General features: G+C 51.3%; 1 protein-coding gene across 3 annotated transcripts in view; it reads right to left on the reverse strand.

The window, feature by feature from the left end:
• Nucleotides 1-1,947: 1,947 nt before the first annotated feature.
• OSBPL10 (oxysterol binding protein like 10) overlaps nucleotides 1,948-26,457 on the reverse strand; it is a 340,081-nt gene continuing 315,571 nt past the window's right edge. For all 3 annotated transcript variants that reach the window (XM_070359885.1, XM_070359886.1, XM_070359887.1), the window contains 5 exons: nucleotides 25,577-26,054; nucleotides 11,063-11,249; nucleotides 8,901-9,083; nucleotides 5,464-5,617; nucleotides 1,948-3,248 (listed from right to left, as the gene is read on the reverse strand). In XM_070359885.1, the coding sequence (XP_070215986.1) occupies nucleotides 3,204-3,248; nucleotides 5,464-5,617; nucleotides 8,901-9,083; nucleotides 11,063-11,249; nucleotides 25,577-26,054 (1,047 nt within the window). In that variant the 3' untranslated portion in view covers nucleotides 1,948-3,203. The remainder of the gene's footprint in view (nucleotides 3,249-5,463; nucleotides 5,618-8,900; nucleotides 9,084-11,062; nucleotides 11,250-25,576; nucleotides 26,055-26,457) is intronic.

The raw sequence follows: 26,457 nt of genomic DNA on the forward strand, positions 1-26,457 counted from the left end.
GGAAACAGTGACAGACTTTGTTTTCTTGGGCTCCAAAATCACTGCAGATGGTGACTGCAGCCATGACATTTAAAGATGCTTACTCCTTGGAAGAAAAGCTATGGCCAACCTAGATAGCATATTGAAAAGCAGAGACACTATTTTGCCAACAAAGGTCTGTCTAGTCAAAGCTATGGTTTTTCCAGTAGTCATGTATGGATGTGAGAGCTGGATTATAAAGAAAGCTGAGCGCCAAAGAACTGATGATGCTTTTGAACTGTGGTGCTAGAGAAGACTCTTGAGAGTCCCCTGGATTGCAAGGAGATCAAACCAGTCCATCCTAAAAGAAATCAGTCCTGAATGTTCACTGGAAGGACTGATGTTGAAGCTGAAACTCCAATTCTTTGACCACCTGATGCGAAGAGCTGACTCATTGGAAAAGACCCTGATGCTGGGAAAGACTGAAGGCAGGGGCAGAAGGGGATGACAGAGGGTGAGATGGCTGGATGGCATCACCGACTCGATGGACATGAGTTTGAGCAGGCTCCAGGAGTTGATGATGGACAGGGAAGCCTGACTTGCTGCAGTCCATGGAGTCAGAAAGAGTCGGACATGACTGAGCAACTGAACTGAAAGAAAATAAAGTCTCACTTCCAGATTTCAAAACTGGTACTGGCATAAAATCACAGACATGTACCAATGGAACAGACTAGGGAGTCCAGGAATAAACCCTTCACAGATGATCAAATGATTTTCGATAAGACAACCATTCAATGGGGAAAAGAGTGTTTCCAACAAATGGTTCCAGGAAAACAGGATATCGATATGCAGAGTCATAAAACTGGACACTTACCTAACACCGTATACAAAAGTTCACTTGAACTGGATCAAAAATGTAAAACATAAGAGCTAAAACTATGAAACTCTTAGAAGACAACATAAGGGGAAAGCTCCATGAAATGAGATTTGGCAATAATTTCTTGGATATGATATCCAAAGCACGAGATGAGCCACCTGGGAGGCCCAGGGAAAAACTGGGCTTCATTAAAGGTAAATACTTCTGTACATCAAAGGACAGGTATCAACAGAATGAAAAGGCAACCCACAGAATGGGAGGGGATATTTGCAAATCATGTATATTAACAATGTATAAAAGAACGCAATTAGAAACTGTGCAAAGCACTTTAACAGACATTTCTCCAGAAGATACACAGATGGTCAATAAATACATGGGAAAGATGTCAACATCACTAAAAATCATTAGGGAAATGCAAGTCAAACCCACAATGAGATAACTGTTCACACCCATTAGGATGATTGTAAAAACAACACAATTCAGCAGAGGCACAAAGGTGGCTTTCAAGGTGTGGACAAACGGGTTTCTTTCCCGAGGCAGTGGGTACACGGGTATTTATAATCATTCCTGAAACTGTAATGTGTTTTATGTAGTTCTTTATATGATGTTTCACAGTATTTTAAAAGGCCAAATGAACTCCCCGCCACGACCAAAAAAAAAAGTGATGGATCTCCATTTACCCCCCAGGCGGTTTATGCTCTGGTATAAGACTGGAACATCGAAAAACACCACAGTGATTCCTTTGCAGTCTCCTCATTAAAGATTTCCCTCTCAAAATACATCTAACCTGCTTTCCCTCTCAGAAATAAAATGATTCCACTTTCTTCTCCCAGATGTCTTAAGACAGTGAACCAGAACAGGCTTACCTTAGCATTTTGCCTGGTAAGTCGCTTCTCAAAACAAGACCATTCCCTGGATATAAGTTAAATTTTCTTATGACCTTATCAGAAAATATCCATATATGATATTTAATGTGTTTAAAACCCTGTTTTGATGGAAATATAATGGCTGTTCACATCAAATGAACACTAATCAATAAAATATGAGTTCATGCAGAGCCACCAATTCCAACAGAACTTTGGAATACCTGAAAATCAAGCACAGACACTCAGATAAGTATAGTATTTAATCGAAATATATTTGTCTAATGTCTACAAAGTGTGAACAATTGGTCTTAAGAAAGCAGACGAAAGGCACAGAATTAGTATTACTACAGAGAAGCATTCACGCTACTGGACTGTATAAATATTCTCAGAGTGGCACAGTAAAAAATAAATTAAGCATTGAGCAAAGATCAAATACTTCATTTTCTCCTTGCTTTATATTCTGGTCATGTCTCGACCTCATTTGTAAAGGCTGAAGACTGAAACTGAACTGAAACCATGGAACACTTAGGCAGGCTGTATGGATGTTTTAATCACAGTGGTTTCCTTGCAGAGTTTGGGTCAAACAAGAGAGGGAGATGCGCTTAAAAAAAAAAAAATTCACTGGGTATTCTTTTCTCTTTCCCCAAACGAAATACAAGGCTGTGGTAGTGCGTGTCTGTATGTGCATGCGTGTAACTCACTTCTAAAGCCCTTTTTTCAAAGATAAAAGGAGTGAAGTCTCCATAGGACTTGTTTTCTACCATGAAAGCAGCAGCTTCTGAAAACTGTATGACTGGCGCTTTGAGCATAAGAAATCATCAGAGAGCTTCTGGGGCAAGGATGTGGGAGGACCATCCCAAGGCAGGCCTGGCTGTGGGCTCCCTCCGAGGGGCGCTCCATCCGGGAAGGCGCCAGCCTGCGCCTGGAACAGCTTCCTGCCTGCTCCCCGTCCCGCAGGAGATGCAGATGATCTGTCTTGAGCATGGACAAACGGACAACAGAGTTGGGGGCAGAGTGGGAATCCCAGCCATAATGGGAAGTGGCGGCCGCCTTCCACCAGACGGCCACACCCGTTCACCTTCGTCTGGACGGGACTTGTCAACTGGAGAATACTTTGTGAGTGCAAAACATTTTTTGGCAAAAGTGAAAACTAGAAAACTTGAAACCTTATTGATAAAAAGGAGCTCATAATCACCCACGTCGCTGCTAAGTGCAGTATTTCCATGTGTAGTGATACCCAGCAGACGGAGCGCGTGCGTGTGAACAGACGGTGTGCGGGGAGCTCTGCACACAGACACGTGCACACACAAGCCCAAAGGCTCTTGAATAAGCTCAATCCCAGCAGAGTCTGGGGGCGCATTGTTCACAACAGAATCTCTCTTGGGTGCCGTGTCTTGAGTGCTCTCAGGCGGCCTCAGGGAAGACCAGCAGAACCTTGATACCGTACCACTTTAATTCCTACAAAATCAGGGCTATTTCTGAAAGCTCTGCATCTCCACCCATCAGTGTGCCTTCCACAGGGGGTTGAAGTACACCCAGCCGTCACCCTGCAAGAGACAGGAGGACTCATCAATACGTGGAGACCTGTCGGCGAGGCGAGGGCAGAAGCGAAGGGGTCCTCCCTGCCCAGCCCCTAGGACCCTGTGGGGCAGTGCTGGCTCCCACCAGCCTGTGCCCCTGCCTCGCTCCTCAAGGCGCACAGCCCAGCCACGCTGCTGGTCTCACCACCCCTCCCAGAGCCCACGGGGCCTGCACATCTGCCGCTTCAGGAGGAAACCCCATGAAATGACCAAAACAACAAAGAGGAGGCGGACGGCCTGTGTGGTTTCCGTCAAGAAAGATTAATTAGCCCCAAAAGAAAAAGCACCTTGAAACGGCAGGACAGGAGGCAAAAAGGAAGGTATTTGGATGAAAGGACAGGGAAGAGAGAAAACAAGGGCCTGAGTAGGAGGAACCTGCCCAAAGCAATGAATTTACAGCCAGCTAAAGGCACACAGCAGGCGGCAGCCCCATACACGCCAGCAGCCCCAGGAAACGACACCAGTCACACGCGGTACCAGTGAGGAAAAGCCGAGACTCCCGGCGGCGTGGGCCCGGCGCCAGCCTAGAGGAGCGCGCTGCACGGTAACCAGGCTGGGCTGGTCTGTACCCTTTAGGTGTCCTCAAGCCTGTTAGAGACGGACTGGCTTTTATACACCCTCTAGCGGGAGAAAGAATGGGGCTGGCTGTCATTTTACTTCTTCACGTGCAGCAGCCACAGGAGCCAAGCCGAGGAGTTGTCTCTGGGAGACTAGATCTAGCTCACGCTAGATCCTGCGGGATCCCGTGATGGCTACTTTGACGTGTCGACGTGACCGGCCCCGAGTTGTTTGTTTCTGAGCCTGAGAGTAAGGGTGTTTCTGGAGGAGGGTGGCATGTGGGTTGGTGGGTGGGGTGCGGTGGACACCCTGCCCCCGTGCGGGGGAGGGGATAGCCCCATCTCCCCCCGCCGGAGTAGAACCGGAGCGGGAGGAGGTGAGGATCAACCTTCTCTGTCTTGCCTCACTCATCTGGACTTCTGCTCTTGAGCTGAGGTTCACACCATCAGCTCCCCGGGTCTCAGGCTTAGGATTGAATAAACCACTGGCTCCCCTGCAGTTCCAGCTTGCAACCCACAGATCTCATGGCTCTGCAGCCCCCACCATCTCATCATAGATCTACATGAGCTCCTATCCCCTGTTGGTTCTGTGCTGTTTCTCTGGGGAACCCTGACTAATAGAGAGTCGCCTGCCCTGGGCAAGCCCTCCAGACAGGGACCCGCTCCCAGTGTCCCCCAGCAGGCTTCCTGTCTAAAGGAGCGGCCAACCGTGACGCCGACCCTCAGCCCACAGCCCTGGCTCCAGCCTCTGGGAGCTGGGCCCAGCCCACCTCATGGTCACCCTCTCTCCCTGCAGCCTTCCGGCTACTTGGGGCCATCCTTCCACGGAGTGCAAGGCAGACGCCGCCAGCGCCCAGACACGGAAAGTCCAGACAGACTGCCACTGGCTCTCAATGTCTAAACTTACAGATTCCTCGACACCAGCTGAGTATCAGATCTCTAATAGAAATTCTGATTTCTGGCTTCTCGTGAGAACTGGGGAATCGGCCTGTGATGGCCTGGAGGTGAGTAGCATCCACCCCTTCGGGTACAGACTGGGGTCTGTCTGGTCCCCACCAGCCTGTTTCTCTCATCGCGTGTCTCAGACTCCTGACCACCTGCCTGAAAAACTGCGCCTCCTGCGCTTCTGTTGTTTCCAGTTCTGTTCTCAGGACGCTGCCCAGCTGCGCCACAAACAGCTGGGCACGTGGCGCTCTGACCAGCAGGTGGGCCAGCAGGCTGGGGTGGTTTCCCCAGGATTCCTGGTGACCTGGGACAACCCTCCCCACCCGCCACCGGCCTCCCTCCAAGTCCAGTCCATCGGCCCCACGAGAGGCAAAGCTCTAAAAAGGTGCTTGTCATAGGAAGGTTCCAACCTCCCCAGGGGAGGAGATGGGCTGGGCAGGCCTTTGCTGTTAACTCGCTATGGAAGACAGCAGCAGTCTGCGACCTCTGTGAAGCGCTACGTGCCCAGGGCCGCGGCCCGTGCGCGCTTCCCCACTGGCAAGGGCGCTCCTCTAACGGAAACCTGAGAGCGCCCGGCACTCAGGGCCCCCGCCGCGCCCACCAAGCCCAGCCCTCCGCCGCCCTCCCTGCCAGTCCCACGGCGGAGACGGGCCAGCCCGCCCACCCCGCCGCCGGGTCACCTCCTGGATGAAGTACTTGGGCCGCCAGGGCGCGCGGAGGTTTTCTCGCTTCCGCTCCTCCGCCCGCTGCTTCTCCTCCAGCCGCCGCTTCTGCTCGGTGGCCGCCTCCATGTCCCCTAGGCGCAGGCACCGGGTCACCTCCCGCCAGAGGTTCCTGGGGGAACACGGGGGGCACAGTTAGCAGTCAGGCAGGGCCAGCGGCCCGAGGCTGCGGTCCCCGGGCCCCATCTGCACCCTACCCTGAATCCCCTCTCCCCTCCCAGGCGGGCTCTGAGTGCCGGGGCCAGTCTAGGGATGACGGGAGGAATCCTGCTGCTCCTACAGACAGAATCCACGCAGACCCTTCCACGCGCGGGTACCTTGTTTATAAGAGTTTACATTAACTCATCACCACAGCACCCCAGTGACACAGACGTGATGTTAGGACCCCACCCTAAAGCAGAGAAAAGACGACTCACACCCAGGGCAGCCACCTGCCCGAGGTCAGCAAGTTGATGGATGCAAACAGTGGCCGCTCCCGCAGGGGAAGCCCATACTAGGAGTTTGAGACACCGGGATCCACCACCTGCCCGTGTCTACATGCAAAGTCAGACTCATTCATTCATTCCTTTACTGGAGAAGCCATCAGCTTCCCTCCTCAGGAAACACCTTCCTGCTAGTCCCACTCTGTGCTGGAGCTGAGTTGGGGGGGGACCCGCATTTAGGTGAAGGGTCACTTCCTCACTTTCTCATATCAGGACCCGCCCAGATTCCGCACAAAGCAAACAGCAGACTTCTCCACAGCGAGCACCCCTCCCTGGCTTGGGGGACACAGATGCCTCTGCAGCAGGCTGAGCACAGGTGCCCTGTTAGCTCCTAGGCCAGGGAGTCAGCAGTGGAGCGGCCAAGCCGTCTGAGACAGCAGCCTCCTGGGGAATCCAAGTCCAGGACAGGAGCTGGGCTCAGGCTGCAGAGGCCAGACTGCCTGCTTCTGCCCCGATCAGTGCCCACCCCACAAAGCACCAGGGACAGTGGCGTCCCGGCTCCCAGCATACACAGGAGAAAGCTCTGGAGCGGGGCAGGAAGCCAGGTCCAACCAGGCTCCCAGCCCTTGCTCTTTCTACCGCACCCTGAGAGCTTAGAGGGGAAGAAGAGGTGGGCTCAAAGAGGAAAGGGTGGTGGGGAAGCAGACAGGTCAGGCTGGTTGCTGCCTCAAACTGGCTTTTCCATTGCCCCCACCTTCAACGCACATCTCGTGCAGAGGCAATGACCAGGTGCCTGGACATCCACGGTGGGGGTGCTCCCAGGGCAGGACTTCCCCTGACAAGTCCTATCATAGGATAGTGGCCTCAAAACTAGAGGGCAGAGAGCCCCCGTGGCTGGAGACGGGGTGGTGAGCAAGGAGCAGCCCCACGTCAAGGGCTCTGCCCATCCATTCACAGGCTCCACCCAGAGCCCCTTGGAGGGGCAAGGCCAGGGCTCGCTGGGGAAGGCGCTGAACTTCAGGCCAAAACACAGGGCAGGAAAGCCTCCAGGGCTGGGAGGGTAGGAGAAGGTGAGCGTGAAAAGCAAAAAGGAAGCCCATGGAGCCCTCACGGAGAGCAGGGAGGTCCTGGAGGCCGGGGGTGGTCAGCAGCAGCATGCAGGCCAGGCTCGGGGCATCGTGAGCACGCTGACGGGGGTGGCTGATGAAAAGCAGCTTCTCTTCCCACAATGGGGTAGGGGTTCCCTTCCATGGGGAAGGTGGGGGCCGGGCCCCTATGGAGCCAAGGCAACCGGGCAGTCCTTCACTTGGCCTCCGGCAGGTGGGGCCTGGCTGGCAGGCATGTAAGCAGGCTCAGGTGCTCCGAACAGCAGGTGCCACACCTCTGGGCCATTCCCACCACGAGAAACAAGGTGGGCGGCTGGGTTTGCCGACGGCCCAGCTCCAGGTGCCAGGGAGTCCACGTGTGTGAGACAAGAAGCGTCAACCCCCGCCCCCTCCCGTTCCACACTCCATTCCCCATCTGCTCTGCTCCAGGCAGGGGCCTGAGCTCCCCGCTTGAAGAGGCTTCCTAAGGACCAGCTAAGCCACGGACGTCCTTGGGAGCTCAGCTCAGGGAATCAGAGTTTAGTGCTCAACAGCCACGCCAGAAACAAGGGGGGCTGTGATAGGAACCGCAGGGCTCCTGACGGGGGGCGGCATCGTCGGAGGCCATGTGGACAGGGTACGCGTCCCATCACAGCTCACTGGGCTGGGTTCACGCCCTCCCTTCCGACACAGAGGCCACACTCTCATCAACGAGCACCAGGGGACGACTCCCAGCTCAAAGCCAGATTTCCAGGACACCGCAGCCCTCTTTCTAGTAAGCTTGGTGACAACGTATGATTTACACACACTGGGACCCCTGGCTCATTTCCACAAAATAAGCACTTTTCCAATTTGGCGGCAAACTTTTCTGGTCATGGCAAACCCTTTCACAGGATCATCTGTGATTTCATTTTAATCCCACGTCATCTTTCTATAGAGCAACATGCTTTTCAATAAGAGCAGGGGCCAGCAAACGTTCTCCTGTGACGGCCAGCGAGCCAACATTTCAGGCTTTGCAGGCCGTGTTGTCTTGGTCACCACTGTTTCACTAGAATTGTCGCAAGACGGTGGCCGCAAACAGATGAACACGGCGGTGTTCCCACAAAATTGTACAAAAATCATTTACAAGGTGCGATCTGGCTTGCGGGACAAACTTGGCTGAACTCCTGGATTTAAAAATTTTAATGGCATATTTCCAGAAGATTCTGCTTCTATACTTGCATAAGCATCACGTTAAGTGGCTGCAGAATATTCACATGACAGAGTGGATTCTCCTTTACTCACTTAACCATTCTCCAAATCACTGAACTGTTAGACAGTTTGTTTGTTGTTTAATTAAAAAAAAAATGCCCAAATTTCATTTTTAAAACCTTTTGTGAATTGAAGGAGTCTCCCTTAGATGAGATTCCCAGAAGCAGACTACAAGATAAAGGAGAAGTCACGAATGTAAAACTACTGGTCCCTGCAGCGAACCTGGCACCTTCCTGCACAAGTCACAGTGTCAACTTTATCACAGTTTCGCCAGCACAGAATTTTTTTAAATTATGTTGCTAATTTGTTAAGAAAAAAAAAAGTATCTCATTGCTTAATTGCATGGTTTTTTGATTACTAGCATCTCTCCGTACTTAACTTAGTGATTAAGTAACAGACCAGCAGAGCTGACAAATTCTCGTAAGACAGGCAGTAAAGTCTGGGCGGGCTGTCTTCACATTCTACCCCAGGACTGCAGAACAATAAACTGAAAGTGACAACCGGTCTATTCCTAAGTGACAGCCAGAGGATAACTCAAGTTTCTAAAGGAATCAGAACATGATTCTGGCCCCGTCCCCTGAGACGTCCTCTCTGCCCCTTGGGTCATGTGCTGAGGACAGCTAAGCTTGGGCCCCACCTGGACTCCATGGGGCCCTGCTTCTCCAGGGGGCGGATCTTCTTGGGGTACACGGGCAGTGTGGTTGTGTCGATGACCTTGGTCTCCCCGTTGTTGTAGGTGAACTCCAGGGTCCCGTTCCACTCCCCGTGGGCTTTGCACACGATGGTGTTGGTGGGGTTGTGCTTCACTTCTGCTGTGACCCTGAATGAATGAAGAGGGCAGTGCACACACTTCTGTGAGATTATCAGAACACAGACTGACTTCAAAAGGTGTGCTCGCATGGAGACACTTTTTTTTTTTTTTTTTTATGGGGCTGCTCTTTTGCTCAAAGACTAGCTCTTAAAGTGTGATCTAACATCCTTGAGCAGATAAGGAAAACATCAATGGGCAAACAGGTAGATCTGAATAAAGTCTAAGGATGCAGCAATGTTAACTGCTTAGGTTTTTTTTTTAATTGAAGTCTACTTAATTTACAATGTGTATTAGTTTCAAGGAAACAGTGATTCATATAGTTACACACACATATATGAACACGGTATTTTTTCAGATTCTTTTCACTTACAGGTTTATAATAAGGTACTGAGTAGAGCTCCCTGTGCTATACAGGAGGTCCTTGTGATTTACCTGTTTTATATAAGGTATGTATCTGTTAATCCCAAAGTCCTAATTTATCCCCTCCTCAGTTTTCCCAGTTTGTTTTCAATTAATATCGTTTTACTGATTTTTGAAAATAAATTAGGCAGCTTAAAATTATACGTGCTTTATTGCTCTTTATTGTGAGTTGTTTAGTTGAATCCCATCGATTTCTTAGTTTTGATAAACACGCAAAGGTTTTACAAGATGTTATTATTGGGGTGGAAATCACCCCTCTTCCTCAAATAGCGTCTAACGGTGTACATTTGGGGACCTCTCTGGCGGTCCAGTGGTTAAAATTCCACACTCCCACTGCAGGGTGGTGGGTTCGACCCTGGTGGAACTAGGGTCGCCAGTCAGGGAACTAGATCCTGCATGCTGTGGGGTGCGGCCAAAAATTTTTTTTAGTAATAATAGTGTACATTTCAACCACCAAAAGAACATAAGAGCCTCAGGAGAACTTTTCAATCACTAAACGAGGGCGACTCCCTGCGGCCTGGTTTATGAGGGTCTAGGTGGAGGTGTGTGGCCTCTCGCCTCACCCACCCAGCCCGGGGACTCGGGCTCAGCTCTTGGCCAAGGCAGGGCCCACTCCCTCTCCCTAGGAGCCTGCTGCGGGCAGAATAACACAGCAGGAATGGGAGGTGGAGGACCCTCTTTTCCTCTTTTCATCCACACTCTGGATGAATGTGGAGTTTCTGAACACAGGCCTGGAAGCGTTCCCCCTGAACCTGGACACAGCTGGGGGCCCAGGGCGCACCCAGAATCCTCTGGCGGATCCTGTGGGAAGGGTGTCTGTGCTGTGCTGGTAACGCTTTAACAGCGGGCTCGCCACGAGGGAAACACCCAGTTTGCAGCCCTTCTGTGAGTTTCTTCCCTGCCCCAACCTTGGTGGATTCTCAAGCCATCAGGCAGGATGAGGGCCCGCAGAGCTGGGGAGAAATGCACACAATTGGCTCTTAGGAGCCAGTGTGTCCAGCTCCAAAATGGCCAGGAGGGCATCCACTTCCTGGGGGACAGTCCAACACCCCTAGGTGAACACCACCCAGGACAACTTTCCAAGAGAAAGGTATAAGAAAGTCTCCTTTGCTTATCCAGTGATCTGCTCCAAAGGGGGAGAACCTTATAACCAGAACCATGGAAACGAGGTGAAGCTCCGCTCCAAGCCCTCTCCTTCCTCTTCTTAAGGCATGCTTCCTAGCTTCCCAAAGGAGAGAAACAGTGCTGCTCTCAAAGACACAGGATTCAGGATGTTGCATGGAGCCCATGGACCAACTGTATCGGAACAGGTCAGGCGGAGGCCTGGGGAGCGAGAGGTGACAGTGACCCCAGAAGCCCTCTGATCTCTGCTCTGTGTTCCGCCAGCACCTCACCAGACTGGGAAGGGTTCAGAACTGCCCCAGGAGACCTGTCATCTGAAAAAGATCCCTTAACTGGATTTTGATTATCAATGCATCTTCCGGCTGGAACCCAGGCTTCTGATGGAGAGAAGAGGCCTGGGGCCTCGTGATCAGACGGACACGGGCCCGGCCCCGGCGGCCGCCTACCTGTGGACCTTGCCCCCGTAGAAAGGCTTCGTGTGGAAGATGACGGTGGCCGAGTAGCCGGTCTTGGCGCAGGTGATGCTGACTTTCCCTCCGAGCTCCACCCACGGGAGGGTGAGGATGGACCGGGCGTAGGCGCTGGGCAGGGTGAACACGTACTCCTCCCCGTGCTCCAGGAGCCGCAGCACGCCTGGGGGAAGACGGCGCGTCGGGCTCGCCCGCCACGGAAGGGCGGCTGGCGAAACCCAGCGCGACCCTGCGGGATTTCGTGCCCCCCCCCCCAGTTGCTCATCGGCAAGACTCCAGCCTCCCCGACCTCCCCGGAGGTCCGAAGGGCAAACCCGCACAGCTGCTAACCAAGAAAGGGGTAGCGCTGCTGCTGACTGCAGCCGGGACCTGGGAACCTGCGCGCCCACCGACGGAGGAATGGACTGCGGAGATGCGGCCCAGGCACCCAGGGGAATATCAGCCAGAAAAAGAGTGAAACCGAGCCATTCATAGAGATGTGGACAGACCTAGTCTGTCGTACACAGTGAAGTCAGTCAGAAAGAGAAAAACAAATACCACATATTAACACGTATACACGGAATCTGGAAACAGCGCAGACGGACCTAGCTCCAGGGCAGGAACAGAGACACTGACGTACAGAGTAGACGTGTGGAGCTGCACACAGCCTCCTTGTCAGCAGCCCCACCCCTGAACTACTGAACTCCTCACCCCATCCTGCCGGGTTGGGACACACAGTTTGGAGGCCAGGAGCCCACCGTGTCCTCGAAAAGCAATAAAGCTGTTCTCTTCTACTTCACCCAAAACTTGGCCTCTGATTTGACTTGGCACCAGGGCATAGAAGCTGAGCTTGCAGCATCACCAGGACCAGAAGGTGCAAAGATGAGAAACCAAGCCTGCTCCCGCCAAGGACGTCACGCCTCCGCCTAGGTCAGCTGCCTACCTGCCAGCCCTGTGTGTGCCCTGCCTCTACTGCACGCCAGGCACCAGGAACACACGTGAACAAGACAGACTCACTCTCTGCCCTCAAGAAGGTGAAGAGAAAGGTGGGTGAGACTGAGGTGCCAGCAAAGCCACAACTGTGATGAGGAGGGACGGGGAGGAGCTGACCTGGCAGGAGAGACTCCCCTGGGGAAGGGACGCAGGAGCTGGGCTAAGGGCTGAGCTGGGGAGGAGGCCAGGGGAGAGTATCAGGTTGAGGAAGGCATGTGCAAAGGCCCTGTGGTGGGAAGCAGCCAGGTGAGCACAGGGTCGGGGGCAGAAGGGGGCTGAGAAAAGGCCCCTAGGGGAGAAAGGGAGGCGGTGGGCAGAGGTGTGGAGGCTGCTCGGTCTACAGGAGCCAGACTGCACCTTTAAACTTCTAAAAGCCTGTTGACGAGTTCTGCCTTTGTCCTGAGGGCAACAGAGACAAGCTCAAAGGTTCTCAGGAAGTTAGAAATCAGAGCCGCTGCCACTGTCACGGCCCAGGGGAGTCTGCCCTGGAAGCCGAGCACCAGACTTGGAGAGCGCTGATCCTCTTGGGACACTGCAAACGATACAGGGTTCTCTCTTTTTCTGGGGAAAAGAATGATAGTTTGGACCAAGCTCTCAAAGGCCACTGTGAGCACCGCTGCACGCACCATCTCCCCGGGGCTGCTAGACGGCAGGTGCGTCAGCGTCCAGCTCTTGCCTGCTGGGCGCCCCCACCGAGGGCCAGCACCTCCCTGCCCGGCAGAGGCCTGGGAACCAGCAAGATGGGCTCCCTGAGGTTCGCTCTGTGTGAGAGCCTTCCCGGCCTTCCACCCCACCCTGGGGCTCTGCTTTCTGTAGAAATGCCCTCCTGGCTCCACTCCTGTCCATGCTGGCCTGGCAGTGGGCAAGGGCACCAAGAGCCTCAGGAAAGCCAGTGTGTGCTTCAGCCGGATCCATGCGACCAGAAGCATCAGTGATGTCCCCTCCCTGGGCCTCTGGTTCCTCTACCGGGAAGAATAAGGAGGCTCAATGTGCCCTGGGGACCCTGCCTGGCTCCAGGGCCTTCACAACTACTCACTGAGCATTCCTCAGTGAGAGTGAAGAAATGAAAACTCAGCTGGCACTTCCCTCTGAGGCTAGATAAGCATCTAAATCAACAGGCCTAGGTGCCACTCAGCCATGAAAAGAATAAAGTCACATTTTCAGCAACATGGATAAAACTAGAGATGAGTACACTACGTGAAGTAGGTCAAGCAGAGACAAATGCCACAATGTACCGCTTACATGTGGATCTAAAACACGACACAGATGAGCTTATCTACGAAACACTCTGCTATTTACCTTACATGCAGAATACATCGTGCGAAATGCCAGACTGGATGGACCACAAGCTGGAATCAAGATTTCCGGGAGAAATATCAACAATCTCAGATGACACCACTCTAAAGGCAGAAAGCAAAGAGGAACTAAAGAGCCTCTTGATGAGGGTGAAAGAGGAGAGTGAAAAAGTTGGCTTAAAGCTCAACATTCAGAAAACTAAGATCATGGCATCCGGTCCCATCACTTCATGGGAAATAGATGGGGAAACAGTGGAAACCGTGTCAGACTTTATTTTTCTGGGCTCCAAAATCACTGCAGATGGTGACTGCAGCCATGAAATTAAAAGATGCTTACTCCTTGGAAGGAAAGTTATGACCAACCTAGATAGCATATTCAAAAGCAGAGACATTACTTTGCCAACAAAGGTTCGTCTAGTCAAGGCTATGGTTTTTCCTGTGGTCATGTATGGATGTGAGAATTGGACTGTGAAGAAGGCTGAGTGCCGAAGAATTGATGCTTTTGAACTGTGGTGTTGGAGAAGACTCTTGAGAGTCCCTTGGACTGCAAGGAGATCCAACCAGTCCATTCTGAAAGAGATCAGCCCTGGGATTTCTCTGGAGGGAATGATGCTAAAACTGAAACTCCAGTACTTTGGCCACCTCATTCGAAGAGTTGACTCATTGGAAAAGACTGTGATGCTGGGAGGGATTGGGGGCAGGAGGAGAAGGGGACGACAGAGGATGAGATGGCTGGATGGCATCACTGACTCGATGGACGTGAGTCTGAGTGAACTTCGGGAGTTGGTGATGGACAGGGAGGCCTGGCGTGCTGCAATTCACGGGGTCGCAAAGAGTCAGACACGACTGAGCGACTGATCTGATCTGATGATTTTTCCAGTAGTCATGTACAGATGTGAGAGTTGGACCATAAAGAAGTTTGAGTGCTGAAAAACTGATGCTTTTGAACTGTGGTGTTGGAGAAGACTCTCAAGAGCCCCTTGGACTTCAAGGAGATCAAACCAGTCCATCCTAAAGGAAATCAACCCTGAATATTCATTGGAAGGACTGATGCTGAAGTTGAAGATCCAATACTTTGGCCACCTGATGAGAAGAGCTGACTCATTGGAAAAGACCCTGATGCTGGGAAAGATTGAAGGCAAGAGGAGAAGGGGACGACAGAGGATGAGATGGTTGGATGGCATCACCGACTCACTGGACGTGAATTTGAGCAAACTCCAGGAGATGGTGAAGGATAGGGAAGCCTGGTGTGCTGCAGTCCATGGGATCCCAAAGAATTGGACAGAACTTAGTGACTGAACAACAGCAACAGCAGCAAGACATAAGAAGACTCACAGATGTGGAGAACAGAATTGTGGTCGCCAAGGGAGAGGAAGCTAAGGGAGGGGTGGATTGGGAGGCTGGGGTTAGTGGATGCAAACTATTATATACAGGATGGATAAACAGCAGGTCCTACTGTAGAGCACAGGCAACTATATCCAGCATCCTGTGATGAACCGTAATGGAAGAGAATATGAAAAAGAATGTGTGTGTATGCATATATGTAACTGAGTCACTTTGCCGTACAGCCAACAAATTAAAATAAAAACATCAACCAACCAATCATGCTAGAGTCTGCCCAGCAGAGAGACACTGTGGGTGTGTCTGTGTCCCTTTCAGCCCCGGGGAGCTCGCGAGGAGAGTCTGAAGATACAGAGGGGTCACGAGTGCTGAGTTTCCAAAGCCCACATAAAGATGTCCTGGAGGAGTCATTCAATTTACTCTTGAAAACTCCCTGAATTGCCCGTGAGCCACAGTTGATGGAACAAACCAGGCTTGTCCAGAACCCTCACCCTCACCCCGGGTGAAGTCCTGCCAAGTCAGACCTGCCGACCCAGGCAGTCAGCAGGCTGTGTAGCCCAGGGAACAGCTGCGTGTGTGGGTGGAAGGGGTCACAGTCTCTCCCAGTGGGGCAGGATGCTCACGTGCAGGCACCTGGAGAAGTGAAGATCCCTGAGAAAAGCAGGCTCATGGGTCACTCAGGATCACAGGGGCAGGACTGAGGGGCAGAGGTTGCAGCAACATGGAAATCTCTCCCTCTCGCTCTCTTATGTTACTTGAATCCCTGTAACATAAATGCCCAGGCAACACGGCTCCACTCCACCAGACACACCGAAATCCAGAGCACACTGATCTCTGCACCATCTTAAGTACAGCATCTTCCCCAAAGCCAAGCCTCAGGCCTCTCTCTCCTCACTGTCCCTCCTCCCACAGCCGAGATGCCCCAGGTGACCCCTGGGGCCCTGTCCTGAGATGCAGGCGAGGGTGGACCTGACCCTTGTCTCTTCTCACGGCTCCTGCTCAGGACCCTGTGGAAGTATGGGCACGCCTGAGTTGCTTTCATTTTCAAGGCTACTTGCGTCCTTCCTAGAATTAAGCTGCTGAAGATAGAGAGGCAGGTGGCAAGTTTCAGCTCATGCTGAACAGATCTGACACCAACATCAAGAGGGACCGGAAGTGGAAGCTGGGGAGAATGAGGCCCCCACTGACTCCCCCGTGCCCCAGTTCTGCTCAGAAGCCTCGAGGTCTCAGGGCCTACGGCAGTGAGGAGGGGCCCCGAGACCAGGAGGAGGAAGCTGTAGGTGCCTCTGTCACCTGCCTTCAAGGGCCCAGAGAAGGCGGCTCTCTGTCCCCCATCCCTGCCCTCCTCACTGACGGACTACATGGCAGTCCAATCCTCCCAGAGGACTCAGGTGTCCCCGAGAGCACCACCCCACCCCTGCCGTCCACACTGGCCTCCTCTGTGGTCAGCCCTCCCAGCCCACTAGCACGTCCCACGGTGGCCTCTGCAGAGCAGGAGCGTGCGGCAGCCGTGAGTGCCACGTGCTGGGTCTTCCTGATCTTCACGAGTGTAAACTTGGTGAGCTAAGGTCAAACAAGTGACTGTTTCTTTAGAATGCATTTACCTGGAGCATATGCCTGGAGATGGTTAGATAGCATCACCAATTCAATGGACATGAACTTGGGCAAACTTGGAGAGATAGGGAAGGACAGGGAAGCCTGGCGTGCTTCCCTGGGGTGCAGTCCGTGGGGTCACAAAGAGTCAGAAGCAACTAAACAACAACAACATATGTCACCATTTTTTAAAAAAAGTCTTAGATGAGACCTTCCCAGGTGGCTCAGGGGGTAAAGAATCTGCCTGCAATGCAGGAGACACGGGTTCAATCCCTGGGTCAGAAAGATCCTCTAGAGTAGGAAATGGCAACCTGCCGCAGTATTCTTGCCTGGAGAATCCCACGGACGATGAGCCTGCGGTCAGAGGCCATGGGGTCGCAAAGAATCGAGCATGACCGAGCACAGATGAGACCTGAGGTCAGCAATCCCCAACATTTTTGGCCGCACCAGGGACCAGTTTCGTGGAAGAAACTCTTCCACGGACGGGGGGCTGGGGTGGTGGTCTGGGGATGCTTCAAGCACACTGCATTTACCGAGCACCTTGTTTCTATCGTCACATCATCTCCATCGCAGGTTATCAGGCGTTAGATCCTAGAGGCTGGGGATCCCTGCATCATTCCAAGTCCTCCGTCCTTCACCAGCCTGGTGACCTTAACTCCTCTGCCCCTCAGCTGATGCAGGGGTTACGGCACCCACACCTCATCGGGATGTGAAAAGGTGACCCCTGAAATTCAGCTAAGAGCACACAGCTACGCCGCCAGGATCCTGATCACTCCCCACTCTCTGGACAGGTGAATTCTTAGCAGTGATTCTTCCACTCGGGAATGAAGAGGAACTCAAAAAGTCAGGTGATAGGTGATGCTCGTGGGGAAAGGGAGCCAGGTGGGAGGCAGCCTCCACCTGCCCAAACCAAAGTGAAATTTCCTGCAAAGCCCTCCAAACCAAGGTGAAATTTCCCTCAAGTCCACTGAAATCAGAGGAGCGAGACCCAGAGCAAGGCTGACTTACTGCACTGCTGAGACCACCTTCCTGGGCTCTTTTCTGAAAACCCATAAATGTGTTCTCATTCATTAAATCACCAGCAATTATGCCTTCTCAACACTCTGTTTTCAAGACTGCGTGCAAAAATCTGTCCTTAATAATGAATAAAAGACTATATTAAAACTAGACTTGCAAACGGGCTCACAAATGAAAGCTCCTCTTTAATTGGCCTAAGAGCTGACAGAAGCTGAAAAACAGCGAATAATCCAGCCTTCCAGGCCATGGCTGGTCCTCAAGCTGGGAGGTTTCTGCTTTAAATCCCACCAATTGATTTATCAATAAATATAAGGCCAATAATGAAGACTTTGAAACTGACATATCTAAAATAATTTTGAAGAACCAAAATATTCCAACAGGACGTTGATGCTGGAAAGAAAGCACAGAAGCATGGACAGTGACTCCAGGGGACTAGTCTGCAGGCTCTGTGCTGCCAGCCTTCATGGGCAAACCTGTCCCGGCCTGTCCCCACGGACCTGTGTACTGGGCACTGGTCTGGAGTTCTGGGGGGCAGGGGTTTCCAGACTGGCTGGATGAGCTGTGTCCCCAGCAATCCGCTGGGTGCCAAGCAGAGGGACCTGTGCCCTTCTTCACAGAGCGATGTCACCTCGGGGAGCTGAGCAGTGTCAGCACTGAGGGACCATTCAGGGAGGTCTCTGAGGAGCAACTAGGAAAGGCAAGGCACGATGAAGCCCTTGAAAATGGCATTTTATCCCAGCCAAACACGCCGCAGCCTAAGGCAACCATTTAATGCTTCCCTGGGGCTTCCCTACTGGGCCGGTGGCTAGGACTCCATGCTGCCAGTGCAGGGGGCCCGGGTTCGATCCCTGGTCAGGGAACTAGATCCCACATGCTGCAACAAAGATCCAACACAGCAAAATAAATTTAAAAAATAAGATTAGCGCAGGTAGTTAAGTACAAAATTTCAAGTCGACCCATCTAATTTTTAGAATGAAGGGCTGAAAAATGTCACTTCAAGCCCAACCAACACATTCACAGAATGTTCCAGATCAGTGCAAAGAAGGCAGTGAGGCAAAGAGAAACAACCCACCTCCCCCAGCACCACCCACCCACAACCCACCCCCCAAAGGAGCCTTGAGCACAATAACCAGAATCTTGGAAGTTTGGTATTCTTAGAAGCATTTTCCTGATGGGTGAGACTGACTAAGGGGGAAACTGGGTCTTGTTCTGATGGGCAGGGTCAAGCTCAGTCAATCTTTAATCCAATTTTCTGTTGATGGAAGGGGCTGCGTTCCCTCCCTGTTATTCGCCCTGAGGCCACTATGGTGGAGGTAATGAAGATAATGGCGACCTCCTTCAAAAGGTCCAGTGTGCACTGCCACACTCAGTGACCCTGATCCTGCAGCAGGCCACTGCTGACCCATGCCTCCGCCAGAGACTCCTGGACACTCACAGGCAAGTCTGGGTCAGTCTCCTGTGGAGTCGCTGCTCCTTTCTCCTGGGTCCTGGTGGGCACAGGGTTCTTTCTGTTTGTGCCCTCCAAGAGTCTGTTTCCCCAGTCCTGGGTACAGGTCATGGTAGAGAGGTCTGACAAAACGCGGTCCACTGGAGAAGGGAATGGCAAACCACTTCAGTATTCTTGCCTTGAGAACCCCAAGAACAGTATGAAAAGGCAAAATGATAGGATACTGAAAGAGGAACTCCCCAGGTTGGTAGATGCCCAACATGCTACTGGAGATCAGTGGAGAAATAATTCCAGAAAGAATGAAGGGATGGAGCCAAAGCAAAAACAACACCCAGTTGTGGATGTGACTGGTGATGGAAGTAAAGTCCGATGCTGTAAAGAGCAATATTGCATAGGAACCTGGAATGTTGCATCCATGAATCAAGGCAAATTGGAAGTGGTGAAACAGGAGATGGCAAGAGTGAATATCAATATTCTAGGAATCAGCGAATGAAGATGGACTGGAATGGGTGAATTTAACTCAGATGACAACTATATATACTACTGTGGGCAGGAATCCCTTAGAGGAAATGGAGTAGCCATCATGGTCAATAACGAGTCTGAAATGCAGTTCTTGGATGCAATCTCAAAAATGACAGAATGATCTCTGTTTGTTTCCAAGGCAAACCATTCAATATCACAGTAATCCAAGTCTATGCCCCAACCAGTAATGCTGAAGAAGCTGAAGTTGAACAGTTCTATGAAGACCTCCAAGACCTTTTAGAACTAACACCCCAAAAAGATGTCCTTTTCATTATAGGGGACTGGAATGCAAAAGTAGGAAGTCAAGAAACACCTGGAATAACAGGCAAATTTGGCCTTGGAGTACAGAATGAAGCAGGGCAAAGACTAATAGAGTTTTGCCAAGAAAATGCATTGGTCACAGCAAACACCCTCTTCCGACAACACAAGAGAAGATGCTACACATGGACATCACCAGATGGTCAATACCAAAATCAGACTGATTGTATTCTTTGCAGCCAAAGATGGAGAAGCTCTATATAGTCAGCAAAAACAAGACCGGGAGCTGGCTGTGGCTCAGATCATGAACTCCTTATTGCCAAATTCAGACTTAAATTGAAGGAAGTAGGGAAAACCACTAGACCATTCACGTATGACCTAAATTACATCCCTTATGATTATACAGTGGAAATGACAAATAAATTCAAGGGATTAGATCTGATAGACAGAGTACCTGAAGAACTATGGATTGAGGTTCATGACATTGTACAAGAGGCAGTGATCAAGACCATCCCCATGAAAAAGAAATGCAAAAAAGTAAAATAGCTGTCTGAGGAGGCCTTACAAATAGCTGTGAAAAGAAGAGAAGTGAAAAGCAAAGGAGAAAAGGAAAGATATACCCAACTGAATGCAGAGTTCCAAAGAATAGCAAGGAGAGATAAGAAAGCCTTCCTCTGATCAATGCAAAGAAATAGAGGAAAACAATAGAATGGGAAAGACTAGAGATCTCTTCAAGAAAACTAGACACACCAAGGGAACTTTTCATGCAAAGATGGGCACAATAAAGGACAGAAATGGTATGGACCTAACAGAAGCAGAAGATATTAAGAAGAGGTGGCAAGAATACACAGAAGAACTGTATAAAAAAGATCTTCATGACCCAGATAATCATGATGGTGTGATCACTCACCTAGAGCCAGACATCCTGGAATGTGAAGTCAAGTGGGCCTTAGGAAGCATCACTACGAACAAAGCTAGTGGAGGTGATGGAATTCCAGTTGAGCTATTTCAAATCCTAAAAGATGCTGCTGTGAAAGTGCTGCACTCAATATGCCAGCAAATTTGGAAAACTCAGCAGTGGCCACAGGACTGGAAAAGGTCAGTTTTCATTCCAATCCCAAAGAAAGGCAATGCCAAAGAATGCTCAAACTACCGCACAATTGCACTCATCTCACATGCTAGTAAAGTAATGCTTAAAATTCTCCAAGCGAGGCTTCAGCAATATGTGAACCGTGAACTTCCAGATGTTCAAGCTGGTTTTAGAAAAGGCAGAGGAACCGAGAACAAATTGTCAACATCCGTTGGATCATTGAAAAAGCAAGAGAGTTCCAGAAAAACATCTACTTCTGCTTTATTGACTATGCCAAAGCCTTTGACTGTGTGGATCACAACAAACTGTGGAAAATTCTGAAGGAGAAGGGAATACCAGACCACCTGACCTGCCTCCTGAGAAATCTGTATGCAGATCAAGAAACAACAGTTAAAACTGGACATGGAACAACAGACTGGTTATGAATTGGGAAAGGAGTATGTCAAGGGTGTATATTGTCACCCTGATTATTAACTTACATGCAAGTACATCATGAGAAATGCTGGACTTGAGGAACCACAAGCTGGAATCAAGATTGCCGGGAGAAATATCAAAAACCTTAGATATGCAGATGATACTACGCTTATGGCAGAAAGTGAAAAACTAAAGAGCCTCTTGATGAAAGGCAAACAGGAGAGTGAAAAAGTTGGCTTAAAACTCAACATTCAGAAAACTAAGATCATGGCATCCAGTCCCATCATTTCATGGCAAATAGATGGGGAAACAGTGGAAACAGTGACAGACATTGGTCTTTTTGGGCTCCAAAATCACTGCAGATGGTGACTGCAGCCATGAAATTCAAAGACACTTGCTCCTTGGAAGAAAAATTATAAGCAACTTAAACAGCTTATTAAAAAGCAGAGACATTACCTTGCCAACAAAGGTCCATCTAGTCAAAGCTATGGTTTTTCCAGTAGTCATGTATGGATGTGAGAGTTGGACTATAAAGAAAGCAGAACGCCAAAGAATTGATACTTTTGAACTGTGGTGTTGGAGAAGACTCTTGAGAGTCCCTTGGACTGCAAGGAGATCCAACCAGTCCATCCTAAAGGAAATCAGTCCTGAATATTCATTGGAAGGACTGATGCTGAAGCTGAAACTCCAATACTTTGGCCACCTGATGCAAAGAACTGACTCACTGGAAAAGACCGTGCTGCTGGGAAAGATTGAAGGTGCAAGGAGAAGGGGACGTCAGAGGATGAGATGGCTGGATGGCATCACCGACTGGATGGACATGAGTTTGAGTAAACTCCGGGAGTTGGTGATGGACAGGGAGGCCTGGCATGCTGCGATTCATGGGGTCTCAAAGAGTCAGACACAACTGAGCGACTGAACTGAACTGAGAAGCATTTTCTGTGAAAAGTCAAGAAAAACGGTGGGTTACAGAGCCCACCCTTAATTAATATGAAAGAAAGGGAGATGGAGCTACTGAAAGGACTGAGACAGACTGAAAGCCCCACAAGAATGAGAGGCAAGCCTCCCGGGCCTGTCCAGGCAGGAGTGCACGGGGTGGGGTCCCCAGGGGGCCTCGCAGAGTCTCTCCAGACTCTTCCTTCGCTTTTAGCACTCCACTGAGATGTCTGAAGGAGAATTTTCATGCACAGAGGAAAACCGAGAGCAGAAAATCCCAGCTCTGCTCGAGATGCTACAGCAAGGGCATGACGCGATCTCCAACACACGTCATTAAGAGCTTTGTCCCGGGTGTGCAAGGTGAATGAAGGCCGCTGCCCCTACCAGCTGCCCGTTAAGGAACGGGGGAGCCCAGACCCTGAACGTCAGAGGCCGACCCTACACTCAACAGACGTGAGTCTCCAGGTCCTAAGTGACACGTTTTAAACTCATCTGGGACCTCCCCACAGAACCCCAGCATGCAGAGTCACCGTCTGCTCAAGTCGTCCCTCGAATATCTAAACCCTAACAGAGCCCACCTGGACCCCTGTGCACTCCTCCTTCCAAACCCGCGCCCCTTCCAGTCTCCCTCGCCTCAGCGAAGGGCTCTTCCATCCTTGTAAGCTGCTCAGGCCAAAAGCCTGGTGTCACCTGCCTCTCACAGCTCACATCTGCCCAGATGCATCTGATGAGGGGCTAATGTTCCAAACAGACAAAGGACTCACACATCTCGACATTAAAAAGCCAAACAACTGACAACGAGGTAGAGGATCTGAAGAGACACACAGCAGTCCGCACGGCCGCTTAACGGCCAAGAGGCGCATGAGCAGATGCTCCGTGTCTCAAATCAACAGGGAGAGGCAGATCAAAACCACAGTGAGACGTCACCTCACACCTGTCAGGACGGCCATCGTGAAAAAGATGAGAGATGAGAAATGCCGGTGGGGCTGTGGAGAAAAGGGAACCCTTGTTCACTGGTGCTGGGAACATCACCTGGTGCAGCCACCATGGAGAACAGTATAGAGGCTTCCCCAAAGCTAAGGAGAGCACCACCGCACGATCCGGCAATCACACTTCTGGGCATTTACCCAAAGAAAACGAAAACACCGATTGGAAGAGATACACAGCCCTGTGCTCAGAAGCAGCAGCATCTACAATAACCAAGGTACGGAAGCAACGTAAGTGCCCACCAACGGACAAACGGATCAAGAAACTGTGGTATAAATACACAATGAAACAGTAATGATGAAAACCATGAAATTTTGCCCTTTGTGATGAAAGGGATAGACCTAGACGGTATTATACTACATGAAATAAGTCAGACAGAGAAAGATAAACACTGTATGATATACTTATAGGTGGAATCTAAAAAAACAAAATGAACAAAGCGAATGAACAAACATAACACAGCAGAAACACAGATTCAGAGAAAAAACAGGCGGCTGCCAGAGGGGAGGAAAGAAATAGATGGGGGAGATCAGGAGGGACCGACTTGCAGCTGAAAAATAAATGAATGAGTCACGGGTATGAAGTGTAGAGTGCTGGGAAGAGCATCAACAATCATGCAGCATTTTAGGTGGCACTAGGGTTGAGGAATCCCAGGAGACACGAGAGACACGGGTTCGATCCCTGGGGCGGGAAGATCCCCTGGAGGAGGGCGTGGCAACCCCCTCCAGTATTCTCGCCTGGAAAACGTCATGGACAGAGGAGCCTGGTGGGCTACAGTCCGTGGGGTCACAAAGAGTCAGACACAACTGCATGACTGAGCACACACAGAAACAAAGCAAAAAGGCTCGGCATCGCCTTCTGCTCACACCCCACGTCTGATCGCTCCACTTATTCACCCAGGTTCCCGCCCCATGTCACCACCCCACCATCTCTGCCCTGGCCCAAGCCACCACCATCTCCTGCCTGGATTCTCATCATAGTCTCCTGACTGGTCTCCTTGTGCCCCTTTCTCCTCTTATGACCTAGCGGCAACAAGCAGCTGGAACAATCTTGCTAAAATGCAAGTCAGTTCACAGAATCTTCTACTCAAAGCCCACATCTTCGCAGCTCACTTAGCATCAGTGACAGCGGATACCCCAGGGGATGGCCCCCAGGCTCCCACATTCCCTGGCCACAGTTCTCTCTGACCTTATCTTCTCCCCCTCTCTCCCTCCCTTCTCCAGGCACATGACTTCCCATCTCAGTCCAGCATGCAGGGACCCCCTGCCCCTGGTCCCCAGGGCCTCTTTCTCTTTGTCAGACACACTTAGCAGGCCATTTACAAGGCCTGTTCTTCATCACCCCTGGGGTCCTTCACCACCCCCTGGGGTCCTTCACCACCCCTGGGGTCCCTCACCACCCCCTGGGGTCTTCGCCCAGTTGCCTCCTTTTTAGTGAGGTCTATCCAGCTGCCACTCCAGCCCGTCCTCTAGCTCCACCACCCTGTCCCCCCCATTCCCAGGTCCACCTTCCCTGCTTTATTTTTCTCTCTAGCACTGAACACCTTCTAAAGCACCCACCACTGTATTTCCCCAGCAGAAGAGAGCTTCATGAGGACACGTTTTCTTCCGCGTATTTTGTTCACTCAAGTATTCATGGCTCCCAAGACAATGGCTGGCGTACATTAGGTGCTCAATAAAAGCCTACTAAGTCAATGGGAGGTACTCTAATCTTCTGGAATTCTGGAAGGGCTTCTGAGGAGCCATGTATACCCTGAACCCGAAAGCCAAATTTTGTGTTGGATTTTTTTTCTCTTTTCTGAGAGTCTGTGGCCAGATTCTCAAAGGGACTGATGACTAAAAGGGAGTTGAAGAAACACTTACATAGGCACCTGAATTTAACAAGGATTATTAAAGTTTTTCCCACTAAGAGGGGAATGTGTGATCCATGCATGGTCTGATTACACTGGGTTCTTGATTCAGAATTGCAAGCCCAGCATCCAGAGATTTGTCTTGAGAATTATTTATGAGCAGATAATGAACAGGCAGCTCTATGATGCTCAGGGCATCGCTGGTGGCTCAGAAGGTAAACAATCTGCCTGCCATGCAGGAGACCTGGTTTCGATCCCTGGGTCGGGAAGATCCTCCGGAGAAAGGAATGGCAACCCATTCCAGTATTCTTGCCTGAAGAATTTAATGGATAGAGGAGCCTGGTGGGCTACAGTCCATGGGGGTCACAAAGAGTCGGACACGACTGAGCAGCTACGTTGTTTGTGAGCCAGAACACCGATGAGCATGAGTAAAGATGTGTTTTCATAGATTTGAAGCCAACTCTAATATTCATACGGAGCTGGAAATAAAAGGATCTGTTTGGTGGCCCACACATGAGGAGAAGGTGAAGAAGCCAGCCTAACAGGCAAAGAGCCGCATCCTGCTTCCTGCATCACCTCGGCCCCACTGGCAAAGGGCCAGGACCTGGTCCCCAAAGGCAAGCCCCATCCCTAGTTCCCGCCTGTCCGCTTACCCCCAGCTCTGTGATGAAGTGAAAAGAATGGAGTCCACACGCACACCCTCAAGCACCCATCATGTACACAAATGTCCCTCCATCAGAGCCCAGCTCCACCCCTCAGCACGGCTTACCTTCCCCGATCATCGAGACCCCCACGGACATGCCCATGAACTTGCTTTTGGTCCACACGTGAGTGTTGACACACAGTCTCTTCTCCTTGCACTCACAGTAGAAGCAGGAGATGGGCGGATGGTGAGACACCTGCTCGGCCACAAACCGCAGCTTGTAGTTCTTGGAAGAGTCGTCGGCCATTGGGTGTTCGTGGCCCGCGGGGGCAGGGAGGGCAGTCCTCCGGGCCTTGACCTTATCCTTAGGAACCTCCCAGGAGCAGTGGAACGTCTCGCCAATGATGGGGTTGTAGGGCTTCTTGGCCAGGGCGCCCTTGCGGCCCTCATGGAAGGCAGTGAGGTAATATTCCACGAAGCCGATGACCCGGTCCTGGGGCGTGGCCCCCGCCGCGACGGCCAGCAGCAGGTCAGGGTGCGCCAGGAAGTCCGCGTACATCTCCAGCAAGGACCGCTTCTCCAGAATGAACGTGGGGAGCACCACCTGCGCCCGGAGGAGGCAAGGTCAGACAGCGAGCCCTGCGGTTACAGGTGAAAGCTGAGGCTGCCACCCCCTAGGCACAGTCCCCAGGGCCGGCGCCAAGGCCAATTCCTTGGATGTGCGCACACATGACACATCAGACGGCAGAATGAGGAACTGGAAATGGCTGCGGAGGCGCCCATGATGCCCACCCAGCTTCGTGGGTGAGACCGTGCTGAGCTGTCTTCCACTCTGCTCACCTGGGCTGAAACCACAGCCTCTGTGTCTCCCTCCACAGCCAGCGCCTTGCTAACACGTGACCCTTGGTCCACACCCAGCTCTCCACATTTAGAGACGTGAAGAAAACAGCTCCAAAGGGCTCTTTTGTATTCTTCCTGCCACTGGGCACTGCCAAGGGCAATGCTCG

The sequence above is a fragment of the Bos mutus genome, chromosome 22 (genome assembly GCF_027580195.1).
Source record: "Bos mutus isolate GX-2022 chromosome 22, NWIPB_WYAK_1.1, whole genome shotgun sequence".
Taxonomy (NCBI): domain Eukaryota; kingdom Metazoa; phylum Chordata; class Mammalia; order Artiodactyla; family Bovidae; genus Bos; species Bos mutus.